Consider the following 21292-nt stretch of genomic DNA (forward strand, 5'->3'; position numbering starts at 1 on the left):
CCCTAAATACATGTACCTGGAACTAGGTCCCACAGGAGCTCAATAAAGCTGGAACCCTAAACCTATTTAACTTGAAAGTCTCACTGAAATCAATGGAAACTTATTTGTTAAGGAAACATCATGCTGATTTGACTATGTATTTGTAGCCATAAGCTGTACATAAACAGAAAATGATGTCTCGAGTGACTATTCAATTTAGAGCTGTACAGCCACGCCTGCCTTCTTCTTCTGTTTTTAGGCTGGCAAATCTCCCATGCCGTTAATCTGCTGTAAAACAATATGAAGTAGTGATTTTTTTTTTTTGCACTACTGCATCTTCAGTACTGGGAAGGATTCACCTGTTGAATTAACGCATAACAAAGAACTTTGTTGTTGTTTGTTCAGTTACATAGTCTAGTCCGACTCTTGCAACCCCATGGACCAAGTCACGCCACTGCCTGTAAAAGAGAAGATGCCATCCTAGACCTGTAGCAACCTTTTTGGGTATCCCCCAAAATTGCCAGAAGCTGTGGGCCTCTGTGTCTTCAATAGATGAATTAAAGCTACACTAGTTGAACTTCTGATTGTCATGTGGTTGGGTAAGTAGAAGGACACAGAAGCCTTGTCTGGGGCAGGGAGAGGTGGTGGCTGAATGTTCTGAATGTTTGGTGTAATGGTTAAGTGTGCGGACTCTTATTTGGGTGAACCGGGTTTGATTCCCCACTCCTCCACTTGCACCTGCTAGCATGGCCTTGGGTCAGCCATAGCTCTGGCAGAGGTTGTCCTTGAAAGGGCAGCTGCTGTGAGAGCCCTCTCCAGCCCCACCCACCTCACAGGGTGTCTGTTGCGGGGGAGGAAGGGAAAGGAGATTGTGAGCCGCTCTGAGACTCTTTGGAGTGGAGGGCAGGATATAAATCCAATATCTTCATCTACCTCACAGGGTGTCTGTTGTGGGGGAGGAAGGGAAAGGAGATTGTGAGCCGCTCTGAGACTCTTCGGAGTGGAGGGCGGGATATAAATCCAATATCTTCATCTACCTCACAGGGTGTCTGTTGTGGGGGAGGAAGGGAAAGGAGATTGTGAGCCGCTCTGAGACTCTTCGGAGTGGAGGGCGGGATATAAATCCAATATCTTCATCTACCTCACAGGGTGTCTGTTGTGGGGGAGGAAGGGAAAGGAGATTGTGAGCCGCTCTGAGACTCTTCGGAGTGGAGGGCGGGATATAAATCCAATATCTTCATCTACCTCACAGGGTGTCTGTTGTGGGGGAGGAAGGGAAAGGAGATTGTGAGCCGCTCTGAGACTCTTCGGAGTGGAGGGTGGGATAGAAATCCAATATCTTCATCTACCTCACAGGGTGTCTGTTGTGGCAGGGGGGGGGGGAAGGTAAAAGAGATTGTGAGCTGCTCTGAGACTCTTTGGAGTGGAGGGCGGGATAGAAATCCAATATCATCTTCTTCTTCTAGGGCGTCAGCTCTTTTGAACACAGCAGGATTTATTTTTAAAAAGAATGCGCTGTTCAGAACCCACAATATTTATATTTTGCTCCTTTTAACGAAGAATGCTGTGGTGTAAAATTGTACTATTCAGCAGAGCATTTTGAGGGCACATGGAGGCTGGTCTGTGATCTGGCTCCACGAATATGTACCAAGGCTGCATTGTTTTGAAGCACAAACTGAATACTGTAATTTTCACCTGTTTTGCAAGCTGCCTCAAGTCTTTGTGAAATGGGTCGGCAAACAATGTTTCAAATACAGAGATATTAATATAATACATTGCTTACTGTAAATAAGTACATGTTGAAGGAATGACTTCAGAGTAAACATGCCCGGCATTCAGCGGCCCACATTAGGCCATCCCATTAATTCAGAGTTTACTTATGAGTAACTCCACCACCTGATCTGTGCTGGTACTACAGTAGTCTTGTTCCGATGACAGTGAACGCACAAACACCCTGCCCGTGTGTGTGTGTGTGTGTGTGTGCATCCGATTGTAAGAAACAGCCAATATATATACTCCCTTTACAAATGAAACCAAAGATGTCTCTGCATGAGTGTAGGGTTAGCAGAACGCATTCAGCTGTCAGTGCTTCCTGCAACAGGAGCATTCTCAACATGCATATTAAAATAAAGTCAAGCGTACGCTATATAGGGATCGCGGGCAGGATAAATGACGGCAACTCTTGGGGGGTGCACGAAAAAGCTGCTGAAGGCCGAGGACTGCAGCCTCCCGGTTTCAGGCAGATGAGTGGCCTGCAGCGCTTAGAGGCTAAGAAGTGAGCAGCTTCCGCTCTGGGCATGGCCTGCCTCACGAGGTTGTTGTAGCAAGCAGGGAGCGCAGCGGAGGAGGGGAGGGGAGGCCGCCCTGCGCGCTCCTCGACTGGCACGCGAGAGCCAAACGCACCTGAGAAGCGGCGCCGGCCACTGGTGACTTCCTGGCAGGAGGCCCCTCCCCGGCCGGGAAGTGCGCGGCGCCTGAGTGGCCCCGGCAGGTGGTGTGCGGGCGCGGGCGCGGCGCAGGAGGGCGGCGTCAGCCGGCGAGGAAGTGGCCGAGGGCAACGACCCCGCAGACCGCCGGGCGAGAGGGGTGAGTGGGGCGCAGCCAGCCCTTCGCCCGCAGTGCCGCGGCTTTTGGCGCCCCACGCGGCTCCAAGCGCCAGGCTTCCGGGGGCTCTGCAGAGACCCGGTAGGCTTGCCAATCCCCAGGTGGCGGCAGGGGATCCCCCGGCTTGGAGGCCCTCCCCCGCTTCAGGGTGGTCAGAAAGTGGGGGAGGAGGGGGGAAATGTCTGCTGGGAACTCATGATTCCCTATGGAGGTTTATTCCCATGGAAAAGAATGAATTGATCCGCGGGTATCTGGGCCTCTGGGGGCCATTTTTTGAGGGAGAGGCACCAGATTTCCAGTGTAGCATCCAATGGCTCTCCCCAGTATACTCCCTAAGTTTCAAAAAGATTGGACCAGGGGGTCCAATTCTTTGGGCCCCCAAAGAAGGTGCCCCTATCCTCCATTATTTCCTATGGAAGGAAGGTATTGGAAAGGTGTGCCGTCCCTTGAAATGTGACAGCCAGGACTCCCTTTGGAATTCAATGATGCTTGTCACACCCTTGCTCCTGGCTCCGCCCCCAATGTCTGCTGGCTCCACCCCCAAAGTCCCCAGATATTTCATGAATTGGACTTGGCAACCCTAAGACCCGGGAAGGTTGAGCGCGGGTGGCTGGTGCGGTCGGAACCTGCCCTCTTGCAGCGGCACACCCCCGCCGCGCTGCCTCCACTCAGCCCCTTCCCCGCTGGCTTCAGGGCAAGGGAGGGCAAGCTCTGAGCGCACGTGCCGCGCCACCCCTGCTCAGCCTTCCCGAGTCTTTCAGACCCCCTTATTGAAGAGGAAGGCCGCTTTGAGACCCGGGGAGCCTAGCAGACAATTGGGCACACACTGTAGTGTCCAAGGAGACTGTAGTGTCCAGGAAACGAATCTGTGGGATAGGTGTCCACCAAGGAACCCCTCCTTTCTCTGTGGCAAGCAAGAAATGCGTCAACAGGAGGCACCTGGCCCTCGTCGAGATGAACATGGCTGGCTTCCAGCAAAGTGTCAGTGGTCTAGAGAGGCCAGCAGGTGCGAGGGGTGCGTTTCATGAGTCTCGGCCCCTGCTGTTTGCAGCTATGAAAAACAAAATCCTCCCTCTGAAAGGGGGGAAAGTTGTAAACAGCGCAGGGTCGGAAAGCCATGAACTGCACCACGTTAATGTCAAGGGGGTCTAGTCCATCTCGGGAATGGTCCACCCCCATGATCACTGTCAGTTTAAATTGCATAATTTGGCCTGGCTGGGCTGGTTCTGGTTATTTTCCGGTAAGGGAAATGGCTCCACACATGTTCAAAGGAAAATGCACCTCTTTATATAGCTTGACCAGTTTTAAGGGATGAGACTTTGGTGGTCTGGAAAACGAAAGTTGTTCCCTTGTTTGAAGAGCTAGCTTTTGGATAGCTTGGTTCTAGCCTAACTCCTGGATGCAGTCCAGGATGTGTTAAACTATCAGGTATGAACTGAACTTAATTCTTTGGGATAGGCGCTTGTTTGCTTGATTTTTAATAGGACAAGCATATACACCACTTTCTTTGGGTTAAATGAAATATAGTGTCATTGGAAATTAGGTTTTACCTGGCACCATATTTTTATGTGAGCAAGGGCTTGAAGGATCTGCAAGACTGATTTCACTGTTGCCAGAAAACATGACAGAAAATACAGGGAAAGTGGCTTTGTCTCTTGCTAGCTGTGTGGGTTTGCTTGAGTGCCTCCTTGTAGGCGTAGCTGTCGTGGAGAGTGAGGGGTTCAGAAGTTCTTTTGCATGTGAGTATGCTTGGGTTGCTCATTGCCTGGAGGAAATACTGGTCCTGTTCCTTTATTAGAGGCTTCATGGCATGTTATTTTCTTCCTCTGCAAGAAAAGCTTCATTCAGCTGCCCATTTTCATACATGAAAATTATGACACCTCAGTTACAAGAGACAGGACGCAATTGTTCAGGCTTGTTGACAACTATATTCCTGAGTGCAAAACGAAGTGCCTTATTCATATGAGCATGTTACTTCTGGATCATAGAACCATAGAGTTGGAAGGGACCTCCAGCCTCCTGCACAATGCAGGAAATTCATTAAAAATCACTAAAGATGGATGTTATGCTGTTTATCACCTGAAGAAAAACATATATGAGATGCTTTATCCATTCTTAAGTGTGACAAACTGACAGAGAGTGAAATGGAGGCCTTCATTTTGTAGTAGTGAGTTGGGGGAACATATTCCATGCTTGATTCTGTGAGGGGGGAAAAAAAATCAATGAATCCAAAGATACTGCATCACCAAATGCTTTGATATTACAGTTCTCATTGATGTAAACTCAACTCAAGTGTATACTGAAACCTAAATTTCATGGTTATGTGTAGCAGTGATTACCTGTGACACAGACATCATGTTCAGTGTTGAATAAGACAGTTTATTATAAATACTCTGAAGATAACAGAGCTCCAAGCAGGCAGAGGGTTGTAAGAAGATACGTAATGTCCACGTCCTGATCATGCATGCAGTGGGAAAGTCTGATGATGGACATATTTGTAACCCTCCTGGCAGAGGTTTCGCTTATGTGATGCCGTTTCCAGGAACTAGGACCAAAGTGAGTTTAGAATAATGATATTAAAGATATTTAAAAAGATGTTTAAACAGTTATCCAGAGATGGCATCAACCTGAAATATTTCTTTTCCTCCAGTGTAGTGCTTATTTTTGTATACGCACTCCAGTGCTTATTTTTATATATGTTCCTCCAGTTTTTGAATTAGCCTCTTGCTTTGTTTTTCATTGCTGGCTGCCTGTCAATTAACTAACAGGCAGGAGATTACTCATACGTATATACCGTAAATCTTCATGTTACCAGAGTTGCAGTATGGATATCTGTTCTGAGATAATGAAGTAACTGTGAGTCATTGTTAGACAAAATAGCCGCTGTGTTCTTTTATTTGTTCCTGTTACAGTCACACTCCCTGCCTCTGCTATAATCATGCCTTAATGCCATGGTAGTGGTGGAAATGTGGTGAGGCTAGCAATGCCCCTATTATATAACATCCAGTCACTCTTTTGGTACTCATAAACTGAGAGATTATTATCGAGGTTGCCTGGCTGGAAGCCAGGTTGTTTTGTCCTACCTCTTGGGCACAGCATCCCACTGCAGCTGTGACAGTGTCAAGAGATGCTGAGCATTTACGACATCAATATAGCAGGATGGGATCTGTCCTTCGGGGATTTTTTTGGCTTTAAACATACCATTGCTTACTTGTATAATTTTCCACATCATACATGCCTCAGAACATGCTCTTGTCTCATGAGACCCACGAAGCCACTTCAGTTCAGAGGATTCTGCTACTGGTTCCGTCTCGACAAAGGGAAAGGCAAGAAACGAAACTACGGTGCTCAATAATATAATCAAACAACTCTGAAAATGTTCAGCACTTCTTATTTTGTTTATACTACAACACAGTTGCTTTCCTTTTCAAATATTCGAGGTTTTTTTTTAAATTTTTGAAAAGCTTTATTAATATAAAGTTCAAGGTACAATAGTGATGAGACATCAACAGATGCGTAGCATGTACCAATATAAAATAGGGAAATGGAAACATACAACGTTAGCTATTAAAGGCTAATTACAACATTAGTTGACATGACATCAAAATAGCATGGTATGAGTCATTAGGGTTCCTGCTATCCTTCGAGACTTTATCAATAAAGCGGCGCCATTTGCACATAAAGTCTAGGGAAGCGGTTTGGGAGGAGCAACAAGGATCCAAATCATAGGTGAGCTTATCTAAGACAAAATAATCCCACAATTTCAGCCACCATGCCTGTCTCGAAGGAGGAGTTTGTTGCTTCCAAACCAGGGCAATTGCGAATTTAGCTGCTACGAACATGTGTGAAACTAGTTCTTCTGTGTGGTCAGGAGTGCGTGAGGCGCCTACAAGGTTCAGAAGAATATTCGAGTTACAGGCAATTGACACAACTGTAGTATAAATTCACAGTCTCAATCTCAAAACGGTAAATAGAAAATTGCCATTCACATGAAACAAGGAGAGAGAATATATACAAGAGTTCTGTTCCAGCCTAAACATTCATTTCAAAAGCCTCAAAAGATTTCCATAACAGGTTCCATGTGTTGCAAACGCCCCTCTTCATAAACTGAAAGCTGAATGTGGTCCCTCCCACAATTTGCACAGATGGGCTACTAGCTTCCTTGATGCCACGTTTTGCCGGGAGCTTGATCACAGCTATTTTCCCTCCAAACCTCCTGGCATGTAAATTCCCATTTATGCTTGAACCAACCATCTCAAATCTTTCTCCACGCCAGTAGCCCACAACTAGCATTCATGTGAATGGCAATTTTGTATTTACTGTTTTGAGATTGAGACTGAGAGCTTTTTCACACAGCCTATGTATTCCGGTATGGAAGCCGGTCAGTTACTGAACAGTAACGGGTTTCTGCTGGCATTTCAGACAGACCCGACTCAGTAACTGGCTGCTACCGGAATACTCTCACCTTTACACACAGTCCTGCGGCTGTCCCAGTAGTGAGGCATGCCTGAGTCGTTACTAACAAAGAGCAGCTTCTTCCAGTTTTCAACCCCTCTTTCCGGGTTGAAATCGGTATGGAGCGCTGTGTGAAATGTCCAGTATCTAATCTGGGAGCAGTTTTCGCACCCTTTTTTGCCTGCCGGTGCGCAATCTCCATCTTTTTTTGGGGGGGGGGGGGAACGTCAGGCTAAGATCGCTATAGTGCTATAGCGACGTCTCACAACAGCACCACCATAGGGATGCCTAGGCTCCATTGAGATGCCAGATATCGCCACCGCTGAAACTTGGTAACAGGTGGCCCATTGGATACACAGTTCAAGCGGAAGATCAGGGCACCAGGTGTTGGTCTGTCACCTGTTGCTATCACTTGCATGCCAACACGGGAGTCAGGGGAATTTGATTGGTTTGTAGGTTTCTCTGAGGCACATTTTTTTTGGGGGGGGCTGTTGCCACCTGGAGAGGGGTTGCCCATAGGGCAGCAGGTTTCAGCGGGAGAACAGACCAACAGTGATTGGTGAGACAGATGTTGTTAACCTAGCCTTGTGCACCCATCCATGCCCACAGGCTATTGGCTGGAAAGTGACTTGTGCCAAGCTGCATCAGGTATAAATGTCAGGGGGGAAGCCACAGATTTCTGTGGGTTGTAGTTGGTGAGTGGATTGTCTGGTTTAATAGGTTGGTGAGTGGTTTGTCAGGAATTGTGAGGAGGATGAGTGGGTCAAGAGGTGTAGTTTGGAGTGAGCAGGAGATTCCTAGCAGTATGGGGAGATGATGAAATCCAAAAAGTCTCAATACTGTTGTGATGGAAACCATGACTATTACAACAATAGAACTAATAGAACAATAGCCTTCCACACAAACCATCTGTCTCACCAATCACTGTTGGTCTGTTCTCCCGCTGAAACCTGTTGCCCTATGGGCAACCCCTCTCCAGGTGGCAATACCCCCCCCCCCCCAAAAAAAAATGTGCCTCAGAGTCACCTACAAACCAATCTCATTCCCCTGACTCCTGGGAAGTGTGGGCATGGAAGCTATAGCAACAGGTGACAGACCAATGCCTGGTGCCCTGATCTCCCGCATGAACTGTGTATTCAATGGGGCACCTGTTACCAAGTTTCAGCGGTGACGATCTCTGGCATCTCAATGGAGCCCAGGCATCCCTATGGTGGTGCTGTTGTGAGATGTCGCTGTAGCGCAATAGCGATCTTGGTCCAATGTTAAAAAAAAAGTTGGAGATCGCGTGCCGGCAGGCGAAAACTTTCAAGTTGATAGTTTAGGCTTCCTTTTAAACTTTTTGAACTTGGCCTTTTCTTTTCAACTTATTACATCTCTGTGTCCACTCAACCTAGTACCAATAATTTGTTGTGCAGGGGAGCAGGAGCAGTTCTGGTATGCATTCAGCCTGCTGCTGTATAGAAAGATCACTGGGTGGGACACTTGACCAACATGGGCCTTCAAAAAAAGAAACAGGACATCTCTGGCGTTGCCTAAAGCCACCCAAATTAAAATACTATTCAGGCAATGTGGGATCGCTTCCAAAGTCAAACTGAGATGATGGGAAAGTAAAGAAATACTTACCCCTGTAAATCTTAAACAAATCAATGGGGACCTTCTGCAAGACAGTAGTTAATTAACGATGCCTTTGATGCTAGTGGGAGGAATGTTCCCATTACCTCAGAATCCTATCCCTCTTTGGAACTTTAGTGCCCCTCCCACCAGTGTTTTGTGCCCTCAATACAGAGCCTGTCCCAAAGTCTGAGAACCATTCAGCTAAGCAGCTGGCCTCAGATTCAGCAGGAGCTCACTGGAACACAGCTCCTGAACCTTTCTGAGGGTTTCCCCTCTTCCTCCTCACCTACCTTGTCCATTAAAGAGTAGGTGCAACTGGATAACAATCCCTGGATTAGGAGAGCGGGCAGCCAGCCAGCCAGCCACCAGGGGCTTTGCCACACCCCCAGCAACCTTCATTAACCCTGGAGAAGCCCACCCTTTCTCCACTCCTTATGTGATTTTTGGCTTGCTGGCCTTTGACTGTGGGGACAGGGCGGCCAAGGAGAGCTTCAGGTTAGCGAGGCCTGCTTGGGCTGGCTGGATCTCTAGCCAGTCCAAGCAAGCCTCGCTTACCTGGGGCTCTCCTTTCTTGCATCTGGTTGCTTTTGGCTGGTAGGGGGGCGGCATATGCTAATGTTATGCTAATAATAATAATAATAATAATAATAATTTTTAATTTGTATCTCGCCCTCCCCGCCGAAGCAGGCTCACGGCGGCTCACAACATAGGCATTTCAACAGTTAGAACATACATCCTATAACTCAACCATTTATAAAATTAATCATCATTCTAGTTAAAAACATTCTAAGATTAAATTAATATTAAAAACTTGGTGCTATGCATCGTGCAGTTTTTCCGTGGCGACGGAATTCATTCACCAGTATGCTGTAGGATCATTAAGTAAAGGCCAGCTGAAAAAGAGCAGTCTTGCAAGCCCTGCAGAACTGAGCAAGGTTCCGCAAGGCCCACACCTCTTCTGGCAATTGGTTCCACCAGTGTGGGGCTGAGATCGAGAAGGCCCTTTCTCTAGTAACTTTCAGTTTGGCCTCCTTCGGCCCAGGGATTGTCAATAGGGCCCAGGGAGAGCCAGTTTGGTGTAGTGGTTAAGTGTGCGGACTCTTATCTGGGAGAACCGGGTTTGATTCCCCACTCCTCCACTTGCACCTGCTGGAATGGCCTTGGGTCAGCCATAGCCCTGGCAGAGGTTGTCCTTGAAAGGGCAGCTGCTGTGAGAGCCCTCTCCAGCCCCACCCACCTCACAGGGTGTTTGTTGTGGGGGAGGAAGGTAAAGGAGATTGTGAGCCGCTCTGAGACTCTTCGGAGTGGAGGGCGGGATATAAATCCAATATCTTCTTCTTCTTCTTCAATAAATTTTGAGAACCAGATCGCACTGCCCTCTGGGGAATATATGGGGAGAGACAGTCCCTAAGGTAGGCAGGTCCTTGGCCATATAAGGCTTTGAAGATAATGACCAGCACCTTGTACCGAATCCGGTACACTATTGGCAACCAGTGCAGTTCTTGCAGCCCTGGCTGTATGTGCTCCCATCTAGGGAGCCCCAATAACAGCCTGGCTGCTGCATTCTGCACTAGCTGCAGTTTTCGGGTTCGGCACAGGGGCAGCCCCATGTAAAGGGCATTACAGTAGTCTAGTCTCGAAGTGACTGTTGCATGGATCACTGTTGCTAGTTCGCCGCGCTCCAGGAAAGGGACCAACTGCTTCACCCGCTGAAGATGAAAAAAAGCGGATTTAGCAGTGGCTGCTATCTGGGCCTCCATTGTCAAGGCAGGCTCCAGCAGCACCCCCAAGCTCTTGACCTTGCGCGCCATTTGGAATGGCGCACCGTCAAATGCTGGTAGGGGATTTCCCTACCCAGCCTGCCACTACTCAGGCAAAGGACCTCTGTCTTCGCTGGGTTCAACTTCAACCTACTCAACCTGAGCCAACCTGCCACAGCTTGCAATGCCAGGTCTAGGTTTTTTGGGACACAGTCAGGCCGGCCATCCAGCAGTAGATAGAGTTGGGTGTCATCAGCATATCGGTGACAGCCCAACCCATATCTCCGGACAATCTGGGCAAGGGGGCGCATGTAGATGTTGAATAACATCGGGGAGAGAACTGCCCCCTGTGGCACCCCACAATTAAGCGGGTGCCTCTGGGACAGTTCACCCCCAATCGTCACCCTTTGTCCCTGACCATCAAGAAAGAGGAAAGCCATTGCAAGGCCAACCCCTGAATCCCCGCGTCGGCAAGGCGGCGGGTCAGCAACCGATGGTCGACCGTATCGAACACAGCTGATAGGTCTAACAACATCAGTACCACCGAGCCGCCTGGATCCAGATGTCGCTGGAGGTCATCCACTAGGGCGACCAGGACTGGCTCCGTCCCATGGCCTGGGCGAAAGCCGGACTGGTGGGGATCTAAAACAGAAGCGTCATCCAGAAAACTCTGTAACTGTAACGCTACTGCCCTCTCAATAATTTTACCCCAAAAGGGTAAATTCCAGACCGGGTGATAATGTGCCAATTCGGCTGGATCTGATGTAGCTATTTTCAGGAGAGAGCAGACCACGACCTCTTTAAGAGGTGTTGGAAAAAGCCCTTCCGAGAGGGATCTATTTATGATGTCCCGTATAGGACATCTAAGCTCTCTCTGACAAGATTTAATTAGCCAGGAGGGGCACGGGTCCAGACCACAAGTTGTTGGGCGTACAGTGGAGAGGATTCTGTCAACTTCCTCCAGGCTGAGCATGTCGAAGCAATCCAGAATTGGTCCAGAAGACAGGCACATGTCTTGAGCTCCACCACCTGTTTTCTACAAAATGACTCCTGCTAAGCAGTAACCATTATCGCCAAACATGAGATTTGCATTGCAATCCTGTGCACAGTTACTCTGAAGCTCATTGAATTAATCAGGCTTATAATGGAGTAACTCTGTATAGGATTGCATTGATCATCTGTTATTTTCAGAAATGTTTAATTTGCTCGTTTCTGTTGTTGTTGTTGTTGTTGTTATTTGAGGCAAATTTGAGCTATGTCCCTACCAACACGTTTCCTCTTTTGTGGGGGGGCGGGTAGCAGTTACAGTAAGCATTTCTTTGCCTATTCTAACAGGAAGAAAGTTGCCTATAAAACACAACAGTGTTTATAACGAGTGGGTTAAAGCTTCCTTCCTGGTTACAGGAGGCCTTCCTTTGCAACTGCTTATGAAGGCAAATAAAAAAAGCAGAACCGCTTCCTTGAACATCTTTTCCTATTGTGAACTGGTTTTTTTTTTTCAAATTGCTTGGCTGAAAAACTAAACAAATGAGTCCTCTTCAGCAGCTCAGTTTCTACTTTTCAATCAGGTAATATTTTCTTAGACAGTCCATTTGTTTCTTAAAATTATGTTTTCTATTACTACAATCAGGAAACTTGTTGAGTAGCATGTTCTTTTATAGTGGCGTTTTGTTGCATTTGTTTGTCTTGAGGTTGAGGGACAGAGGATGGGGAACAGGGCTCTTTCGTTTTGTTTTTTTGGTATCAAAGTTTGTTTTAAAAAATCTTGTTGTGAAGGAATATGGGGCATACCAGTTAAGAAAAAACTAAAGCTATGTGTGTCTGATTTCCTCTGATGCGGCAGAGGGGGAAAAATTATTTTTGTGTTTTCTTGACCTCAGAGAGATTGTTTACTTATTTAGCTTCAATAGGGTTTGCTTGGAACACATGGGAAGTCAGTTCATTCCCAGTTTGTGAGCTTCTAGAAGCATCTACCCTGCAAATATTGGAATAGATGGGCTTAAGCCAAACCAGCAAGGTCGTTTTTAACAGCATGAGAGAGAGAGAGAGATTCTCTGAATGTTAGCTGAGGAGTTGCTTCATCTTCCATTGCTCTTGGGAGTGATGCTATTTTGGGCATGCTTTTTAATAGCAGGAATTCCTTTGCATATTAGGCCACACCCCCTGATGTAGCCAGTCCTCCAAGAGCTTACGGTAGGCCCTGTAATAAGAGCCCTGTAAACTCTTGGAGGATTGGCTACACAAGAGAGGTGTGGCCTAATATACAAAGGAGTTCCTGCTACAATAATAGTAATGTGGATTCCAGACATGTTAGTTCTGTAGCTCCAAAATAAAGCAGGAGATTACCAGCATTTATTCCACCGCACGTATTTTTGTGTCAGAGCTCACTTCATCAGATGCCTGAATACTATGAAAATAGCTATGTAGATCTGAAGTAGAACAGCTAGATTTGATTCCAGTAGCACATTAGAGACTACCATGTTTTTTGGCATATGATCTTTCGAGAGTCAAAGCTCCCTTTGTCTGATGCAGATAATAATATGAAGCTGATAACCATTCAAGGTACACCTTAAGGATTTCAATGGAACTTCAGGCAATGATGATAGCTTAATATTTGATTATCTCTTACTAAAGAAGGCAGGGTATTTGAAATTATGAGGTCGCATAGAATGTGCATGTTCCTTTCCCTAGCTATCTGATTAATACCTTTTATGCAAGACTACAATAATAATTCATATGCCCAGGCATGAACATCAGTAGTGTAGGATCCAGGCCTCAGATTCAGCAGGAGCTCACAGGAGCACAGCTCCTGAACCTTTCTGATGGTTCCCCCTCTTCCTCCCCACCTATCTTGTCCATTGAAGAGTAGGTGCAGCTACATAACAATCCCTGGATTAGGAGAGCAGGCAGCCAGCCAGCCACCAGGAGCTTTGCCATGCCCTCAGCAGCCCTCATTAATCTCTGGAGAAGCCTTCACCAGCCTTTCTCCACTTCTTATGTGATTTTGGGCAGTGAGTAGCTTGCTGGCCTTTTGACTGGTGGGGGGGCGGCCCAGGAGACCCCCCAGGCAAGCAAGGCCCGCTTTGCTGGCTGAATCTCTAGCCAGCCCAAGCAGGCCTCACTCACCCAAGGCTCTCCTTTCTTGCATCAGGTTGCTTTTGACTGGGGGGGGGCAGCGCATCCTAGTGAGTTATGCTAATGAGCTCCACCACCTATTTTTTTACAAAATGACCCCTGGTAGGATCCAGTATCAGAGCACACCCTGAGATGTTTTAAAGACTGGTTATTTTTCAGCTGGCTTACTAGCATGATAAACCTTCTCTGAGCAAATGACATTTGATAACCTTTAAAAAAACCCTAACGTGTAAGGATTATCCAAATCTAGAACAAGGGAAAAATCAGAGCTGAGGAGGAGAACTTGTTTTTAAACGGCTGGCTCCATTCTTTTCTTGTGCTGTGCCAGTTGACTTGAACAGCTTGACATTGGGTGGGGTTTGAAATGTAGAAAGGAGGAGTCATTTTAGTGAGTTTTTACAGATCTGATGTTTCTAGATTTGCAGCATGCTGATGATGTCTGTGTGTAAAGTGTTCCAGAGCGCTCTGATTTTTGGCAATAGAGGCACCTGCTACTCCAGACAAAAAAAATTATGCCCAGTATTTCCCGAAGTTAAGCTTGTCAGTTCTATTTATTTTATTGGAAGGAATCAAAGGGGCAGATGTTCAAATTTTTGGCTTGCTAGCATATATGCAAAAATGATTTTGATAACTGCATTGAATGAAGATTCAGCAGAAATGTGAAGGCAAGTAGATTAGGAAAATGACCACTTTTTCTTTCCTTCATGTATTTTTCTAGGTTTCCTGTGGCATGGAGCTGGAGAACAGTGAACAGCCTGTTGTTATGAGAGAGGACAATAAACGACGGCGGCGGAGAATGAAGCCCTACAGTACAGCAAGCGGTCTGTCTTCAACAGAGTTAATATCTATTGAGTTCATTCTGCCTACAGGCAACACGCTGATAGATGTAGCCAGCAATTGTACAGTAGAGCAGATGAAAGCACAGATTTGGATACGAGCAATAGAGAGGAATCTGAACTCTGACTTCTATCATAAATTCACTCCAGATCAATTTGTTCTTCTGTACCAAAAGAAGGGACAGTGGTATGAAATTTATGACAAACATCAGATAATACAGACCCTAGACTGTATATCGTACTGGAAGGTGCTACAAAAGAAGGTAGGCAGAATCCATGTGATCCAAAAACAAAAGCCTTCAGAGGAAGTTCAGGAGTTTCAAAAGCAACTAAATTATTTGATTGGCTATGATGTCAGTGATATACATAACGTTCATGACAACGAGCTGGAATTTGCTCGCCGCAGGTTAGTCACTCCACGGACAATTGAAGTGTCCTGCAGAGATCCAAAATTATATTCCATGCACCCTTGGACTACATCCAAACCTCTTCCAGAATATTTGCTTAGTAGAATTAGCAATAACAACATTTTTATAAATATACACAGAGGAACAACTAGCCAGAAGATTAAAGTGTCCATTGATGATACTCCAGACTTAATCCTTCAGAACTTTTTCACAAAAATGGCAAAGAAGAAATCCTTGATGAATATTCCTGAAGAATACAGTGAGCTAGACTTTGTTTTCAGGGTAAGTGGCAGAGATGAGTATATCGTAGGGGAGACACCTATCAAAAACTTCCACTGGATAAGACAGTGTCTTAAGAATGGGGAGGAGATCGATCTAGTACTGGACAGTCCACCTGACCCAAATCAGGATGAAGTTCAGAAAGAGGAGTGGCCCTTAGTTGATGACTTCACTGGAGTCTCAGGATATCATGAACAGCTAACGATAGATGGTAAAGATCATGATAAAGTGTTCACTATCTCACTGTGGGATTGCAACAGGAAATTTAGGGTCAAGATAATTGGCATTGATATCCCTGTGCTACCAAGAAACACAGACTTAACTGTATTTATTGAGGCTAATATTCAACACGGACAGCAGCTTTTGTCTCAGAGAAGGACAACAGCTAAACCATTCACTGAAGAAGTCTTGTGGAACATTTGGCTTGAGTTCGACATCAAGATTAAAGACTTACCCAAAGGTGCATTGCTGAACCTGCAGATATATTGTGGCAAAGCACCTCCGTCATCCACTAAGACTAACCCCCAATCACATGATCCCTCCAGTTCCGATACCAAAAGCAAAACCCAGCTTCTCTATTATGTAAATATTTTGCTGATTGATCACCGCTCCCTGCTACGGACTGGCAACTATGTGCTTCACATGTGGAAGATCCCGGGCAAAGGGGAAGATCAAGGAAGCATCAATGCAGATAAACTTACGTCAGCTACCAATCCAGATAAAGAAAACTCAATGGCTATTTCAATTGTTCTGGACAAATATTGCCACCCAATAGCTTTACCAAAACACAGGATAGTGATTGATTCCCAGGGAGACCGGGCTAGAACTGAAATGCCCAACCAGCTGCGGAAACAGCTTGAAGAGATCATAGCTACTGATCCCCTTCATCCACTTACCCCTGAAGATAAAGAATTGTTGTGGCATTTCAGATATGAAAGCATAAAGCATCCAAAGGCATATCCAAAGCTGCTTAGCTCAGTGAAATGGGGACAACAAGAAATTGTTGCCAAAACTTACCAATTGTTAGCTAAAAGAGATGCTTGGAATTGTAGCGCTTTGGATGTTGGACTGACGATGCAACTTCTAGATTGCAACTTCTCCGATGAAAATGTAAGAGCCATGGCAGTGCAAAAACTGGAGAGCTTAGAGGATGATGACGTTCTTCACTATCTCCTGCAGCTAGTTCAGGTAAGGAAGAATATCCTTATAGTAACCTCTAAATGTATTTGTACGATTTTCAGGATTGTTGTGAAGACGCGGATATCTTCTCATTTGCTCTTTCAGGACAGAATGCAACAACCGTAGTAAAATTAACATAAAATAATGCCATTGTGAGCACCCCTTCTACAAAGTCACTCTCTCACCCCTTTCTGCTGCCATGCCTTCTGTGATGGAGCTTCTTAGGCCTCAGAACTGGGGAAGGTAGGACTGCAGATGAGCACAAGAAGTCCCTCCTTTTCTTCTGCCTCCCTCTCTGGCATTGTGCTTCTCCCTTCCTCCCTGGCCTATCTGTTAAGCCTGCCTTTTATTTCCCTCTCTTGTCTTCCTCCCTCTTCCTCTATCCTTGAAGAGGTAATCATCCACCCCTCCTTATTCACCTAGTGGTCCCCACACCTGAGTCTGGCTTGGCCTTGCCTGTTCCCGTGGTCCCGGTGTTTTATCTACTGCCTGACTCCTGTAGATTCTCTTGTCTGCTTTAAGCAGGCAGCCTGTTCCTTGGTGCCTTTCCTTCCCTCTCAGGACTCCAGACCAGGTAAGTATCCCAGTTCTGGAGTTTGGGGTAAACTTGTGTTTGAACAGCCATGGTTAGCATATTGGCAATAAACACCACATGTGTGTTTTTTAAACTGTCTTTATAGCAACTCTGGTTGACTGGCAGCCAAATGTATTGAAATGATGCCCCGGACAAGTTATTGCTTTGGAGTTTCCATCAAGTTATAATGAATGTTCTGAAATCTTTGATGACTCTTTTGTAAGAGCAAGTTGCCACTTTTTGTGCAGTCACCGACTGATCAGCATGCATGCGTGAACCAGCCTTGTGTCCAAGGTTGTCTTATTTACCACTAGATCTCTACCCTTGATCAGACAGCCAGTCACTAGAATGTAGAAGAAAGATATAGGAGAATCAGGATCTCCTCTCCCTCAATGGAAGAGCCTCAGTTTTGTGTGCAGAAGGCCTCAGGTTCAGTCCCTGATATCTCCATTGAAAAGGACCAAGCTGCAGGTAATGTGAAAGACCTTGGAGAGCTGCTGTCACCTGTCAGTCTAAGTAGATGATAGAAAACTTGGCGGACCAATACTCTGGTTCAGTATAAGGCAGCTTCATGTGCCCGTTGAGCTAACAGGATGTACAGTTTAAAATCCTGGTATGTATGAAAAAAAACGGGGGCAGACTCGCCGTTTAACTTTCTGGACAAGTTCCTGGTAGGCCCCTGGATGAAAAGCCCCAACAGATCCTCTAGGGCTACAGGAATTACTTGGGTCAGACTCTTCTGCAACAACAATAGCTCACTAGTTATCTGTTCAGTAGTGCCACCAGGAGCTCTGGGTGAGCTGATACCCATCAACAGCACTGTTTATGGGGTCTGAGCTGCGATGTTCCCTGCTGTGCTGGCTCACAGCGCTACAGAGGCTGCTCAGTTTGGCAGGTTCCTAGGCCATTTAAACTTCTCAGTCTGCACCTGGAGAAGACAAATTCCCGTTTACCCCAGGCACCTGCTTTAGATATCACAGCAAACTGGAGTTCAGTTTTATGCCTCTGAAACAAAATATGCCTTCAGTCATGTCCCATGCAAGGGGAGCAGAGAAGGGAGCATTTGCAAATCAGAGAAGAAACAGATTAATAACATCTGGATGTAGTGTAGGTTTGTTTCAAGGCCATAGATATAAATTCTGCTTTCTGGTGTGCTTCAATTAGGAGGGAAACAAAGATTGCCTGTGAATTATGTTGGTGAGATTGTTTTTCCTGCTTGGAAAAGCTGATGGTTACATGACTGTAGCTTGAATGGCTAAGCTTATGTTTAGCTGTGCTGCCATTTTTTGTTTTAGCCTATAGATAATGGGGAGGAGGTGATGATTAAGGATTGGCCTAGCACCTTTCCTAAAAAGGAAAGAGCAGTGGGCATCAGAACTGGGGAAGAAGAAGAAGAAGAAGAAGAAGAAGAAGAAGAAGAAGAAGAAGAAGAAGAAGAAGAAGAAGAAGAAGAAGAAGAAGAAGAAGAAGAAGAAGAAGAAGAAGAAGAAGATATTGGATTTATATCCCGCCCTCCACTCTGAAGAGTCTCAGAGCGGCTCACAATCTCCTTTACCTTCCTCCCCCACAACAGACACCCTGTGAGGTAGAAGAAGATATTGGATTTATATCCCACCCTCCACTCCGAAGAGTCTCAGAGCGGCTCACAATCTCCTTTACCTTCCTCTCCCACAACAGACACCCTGTGAGGTAGATGAAGATATTGGATTTATATCCCGCCCTCCACTCCGAAGAGTCTCAGAGCGGCTCACAATCTCCTTTCCCTTCCTCCCCCACAACAGACACCCTGTGAGGTAGATGAAGATATTGGATTTATATCCCGCCCTCCACTCCGAAGAGTCTCAGAGCGGCTCACAATCTCCTTTCCCTTCCTCCCCCACAACAGACACCCTGTGAGGTAGATGAAGATATTGGATTTATATCCCGCCCTCCACTCCGAAGAGTCTCAGAGCGGCTCACAATCTCCTTTCCCTTCCCCCCCCCCCCACACAACAGACACCCTGTGAGGTAGATGAAGATATTGGATTTATATCCCGCCCTATACTCTGAATCTCAGAGCAGCTCACAATCTCCTTTACCTTCCTCCCCCACAACAGACACCCTGTGAGGTGGGTGGGGCTGGAGAGGGCTCTCACAGCAGCTGCCCTTTCAAGGACAACCTCTGCCAGAGCTATGGCTGACCCAAGGCCATTCCAGCAGGTGCAAGTGGAGGAGTGGGGAATCAAACCTGGTTCTTCCAGATAAGAGTCCGCACACTTAACCACTACACCAAACCGGATGTGATATAAGGTTTTTATTGGGACCAACCAAAATACAAAATACAGAGAAGTATAAGTCAGAAGACTTCTTTGTTCCTTTTGCTCTTTGGTGCATTTTGTAACTATCATCACTGATTAACTCTGCAGCCTTTCCTGGCCTCCAGTGCAAGAAAGCTGCACCTTTAGAGTCTTTCCTCGTGCCCTGAAACATTTTTTCTTCCCTTTTTCTTCCTCCACTTTTGTTTTGTATAATCTGATAAAGAATTCCAGGAGACCCAAAATCTTGCATTTGTCTAAGGTTGCCAATCTCCAGTTGGACAGGAAAAAGGTCAGAACCTCCGCGAAAAACCAGCCTCAAAATAAAAGCAAAATTTATTCGTGCTCTATAAATGGAGAACGATATAGCAATATAAAGTGAAACGAATCACAAAAAAAGAACACTAGCCACCCCCACACCAAAGTCTCACAAAAGACGAATCACCGTCAATAAATCCAATGGTAAAGTCCAGGTTATGGCAAAGGAGAGTTCTTCAAAGGAGGCCAACACTCCAGAAATGTCTTCAGAAATGCTTGATGGAATAATCTTGTGCCCCAGGGCACATACAAAACGTGACAGGGTTGTACTTGATCCCCTGTTTCACATAAGAGCTTCAACGAGCTTCATAATACCATTATACATTTTTCAAGGGAGCAGAGCTTCAGAATTTTTAGCAAGAGTATTTCTGAAGACGTTTTGGAGCATTGAACTCTGCAGGCTCAAAAAAAAGTCGGGGACCCAGGGGACTCTTGTGGGATAGCTTTTTAAAATTTTGCATGCACCCCAGCCCAATTTCCCCATAATATAACAAACAATGTTGTGGAATTCCTTGGGCTAGCATTGGTGACGGTAGAATAGGGAAGATGTGCATTTTGACTATATACACAGAGCCCTGAATATTCCTAGATCAGGGTCTGGGATTGTGTGATAATTACAGAATACCCCAACTCCAAAAACTGGAGCAGCTGGCACAGTTACAATCCAATTGAGAGCAGTAGCTAGACCTTTTTTTAAAAAAACCCCTCTTGTTCTCTTATGCTTGTTCCAGCAAAAATTTACCGTAGTCTAACACAGCCTGAGTACAGTTGAACCCTGTACTGTTCTGTCCTACTACAGTTTTGGACAAGATGTGGATCAGGTAGATCTGGAAGCTCTTGTTCTTTGTTCTTTTTATGGTTGTGTCCCTAAATACTGGTGAATACAGGCAACTTGCTTCCCCCATGAGAAAGCTTGCTCGCTCCTTAAATGAATGCTGAAGTGCTCCAGTTCAAATGATATGGGTGTTTTTAATATTTGTGGCTGCTCGTACTCTGCCCTGGGTTTCTATTTTCTACCATGTTCAGTTGCTATGAAGAAAAGACATTAATGGTACCTATTGCTTGGTAGTTTGCTCCAGTGTTTTGTTGCTCCTTCCAAGTTGTTTACAAAAGTAGATGATTGGATGGGAAGGGTTTTCTTTTTTAAAAGCCCCTGTTGTGAGTAATTTAAATTATCCACAGGCAGTCTTTACACATAACACTCTATTCAAGTGGATTTTGCTTTTAAGTTTTTTTTTTTTTAAAAAATGATGTCTCTGAGGTATGTGTCATCTTCTTGAAATAAAAAGTGGAGAGAGAAAACCCACCCCCACTCTCATTGCACAATGCTTGAACAAATGTAATTTGTGAGAAGATCTGGTTTATGGTTTCTCAAGAGCCAGCATGATATAATGATTACAGTTTCAGACTAGGGTCTGGGAGCCATAAGGTCTAATCCCCACCCTGCCATGGAAGGTTGCTTCAATCACACACTCTCAGCCTAACCTACTTTAAAGAGTTGTTGGTGACGATAAAACGGAGGAGAGAAGAATGGTATCCACTGCTTTGGGTCCCTGTTGGGGAGAAAGTCAGAGTATAAATGAAGCAAAAGAAATAAGAAAGAAACCATGAAGCACATTCTAATAAATGCAATTAAAACTGCAGTATTTGAATCTTTCAAAATGTATAAACTGCTGGGTATTGTGAAATCTGAAAACTCATGAATAAAGCAGGGAAGACGATCTGTTCAAAACTCTTAACAAATCATACAAATTCCCCCACTTACGTGCCTCATTTGTTGCTCGCTAATGCAAATGACAGTCCCATGGAAGCTCAGCAAGAAAAAATTTACACCATATTTGTAGTAATACAGATTAGT

General features: G+C 45.6%; 1 protein-coding gene across 3 annotated transcripts in view; it reads left to right on the forward strand.

Annotated features, from left to right (window-relative positions):
* Window positions 1–2500: 2500 nt before the first annotated feature.
* The window catches only part of PIK3CG (phosphatidylinositol-4,5-bisphosphate 3-kinase catalytic subunit gamma), a 53033-nt gene continuing 34241 nt past the window's right edge, over window positions 2501–21292 (forward strand). The window contains exons 1-2 of one of the 3 annotated variants that reach the window (XM_060244722.1): window positions 2501–2565; window positions 14266–16257. In XM_060244722.1, coding sequence (XP_060100705.1) covers window positions 14278–16257 — 1980 coding nt within the window. In that variant the 5' untranslated portion in view covers window positions 2501–2565; window positions 14266–14277. Of the gene's footprint in view, window positions 2566–11858; window positions 11981–14265; window positions 16258–21292 lie in introns of those variants that run through there. The other 2 variants (XM_060244723.1, XM_060244721.1) reach the window with 2 other exon arrangements.

This window comes from Heteronotia binoei, chromosome 8 (genome assembly GCF_032191835.1).
Source record: "Heteronotia binoei isolate CCM8104 ecotype False Entrance Well chromosome 8, APGP_CSIRO_Hbin_v1, whole genome shotgun sequence".
In the NCBI taxonomy this organism is placed as follows: Eukaryota; Metazoa; Chordata; class Lepidosauria; order Squamata; family Gekkonidae; genus Heteronotia; species Heteronotia binoei.